The sequence below is a fragment of the Chaetura pelagica genome, unplaced genomic scaffold, assembly GCF_000747805.2.
Source record: "Chaetura pelagica isolate M959 unplaced genomic scaffold, ChaPel_1.0 scaffold295, whole genome shotgun sequence".
In the NCBI taxonomy this organism is placed as follows: Eukaryota; Metazoa; Chordata; class Aves; order Apodiformes; family Apodidae; genus Chaetura; species Chaetura pelagica.
This window is the reverse complement of record NW_009953181.1, coordinates 11290-11983: the sequence shown is the minus strand read 5'-3', so window position 1 is coordinate 11983 and position 694 is coordinate 11290. Positions and strand designations below refer to the sequence as shown.

General features: G+C 63.5%; 1 protein-coding gene across 1 annotated transcript in view; it reads left to right on the top strand.

The window, feature by feature from the left end:
* The window catches only part of LOC104388451 (E3 ubiquitin-protein ligase TRIM41-like), a gene marked incomplete at its 5' end in the record, with an annotated part of 13151 nt that extends 12457 nt beyond the window's left edge, over window positions 1–694 (top strand). The window contains one exon of the mRNA XM_009997316.1: window positions 168–694. Coding sequence (XP_009995618.1) covers window positions 168–694 — 527 coding nt within the window. The remainder of the gene's footprint in view (window positions 1–167) is intronic.

The window sequence follows — 694 nt, the reverse complement described above, 5'->3', positions numbered from 1 at the left end:
GGGAAAGAGGAAATCCCACTTGAGGGGGGGAAGGGAAGGTCGAGAAGTCGACGATTCGCGGGGAAAAAAAACCCAATCTCAACATTTCGGTCTCGGGGAGGGTGGGGGGGAGGGGCGATGACGTCACCAGGCCTCTGACGTCATGGCCACGCCCCCTTCTCCTCTAGCTGACGTCACCCTGGACCCGGCCACCGCCCACCCCCGCCTCAGCCTCTCCCTGGACCGGCGCAGCGTGAGGCTCTCGGAGCGGCGCCCGGAGCCGCCGGAAAACCCCAAACGCGGCGACCTCGGGGGCGATTATTGCGTCCTGGGGGCCGAAGGTTTCACTTCCGGCCGCCATTACTGGGAGGTGGAAGTGGGAGGGAAGAGAGGTTGGGCCGTTGGGGCAGCCCGAGAAACGGGGAGGGGGAAGAAGGAGAAGAGCCCGGGGCCTCCAGAGAAGAGGGAGGTTTGGTGCGTTGGGACCAACGGGAAGAAGTACCAAGCGGTGACGGCGACGGAGCAAACGGCCTTGACCCCCAACGAGAGGCCCCGGCGTTTTGGGGTCTACCTGGACTATGAGAGGGGCCAACTGGGCTTCTACAACGCCGAGAGCATGAGCCACATCCACACCTTCAACGCCTCCTTCCACGAGAGGATCTTCCCCTTCTTCAGGATCTTGGCCAAGGGGACGCGCATCAAGATCTGCACCTGA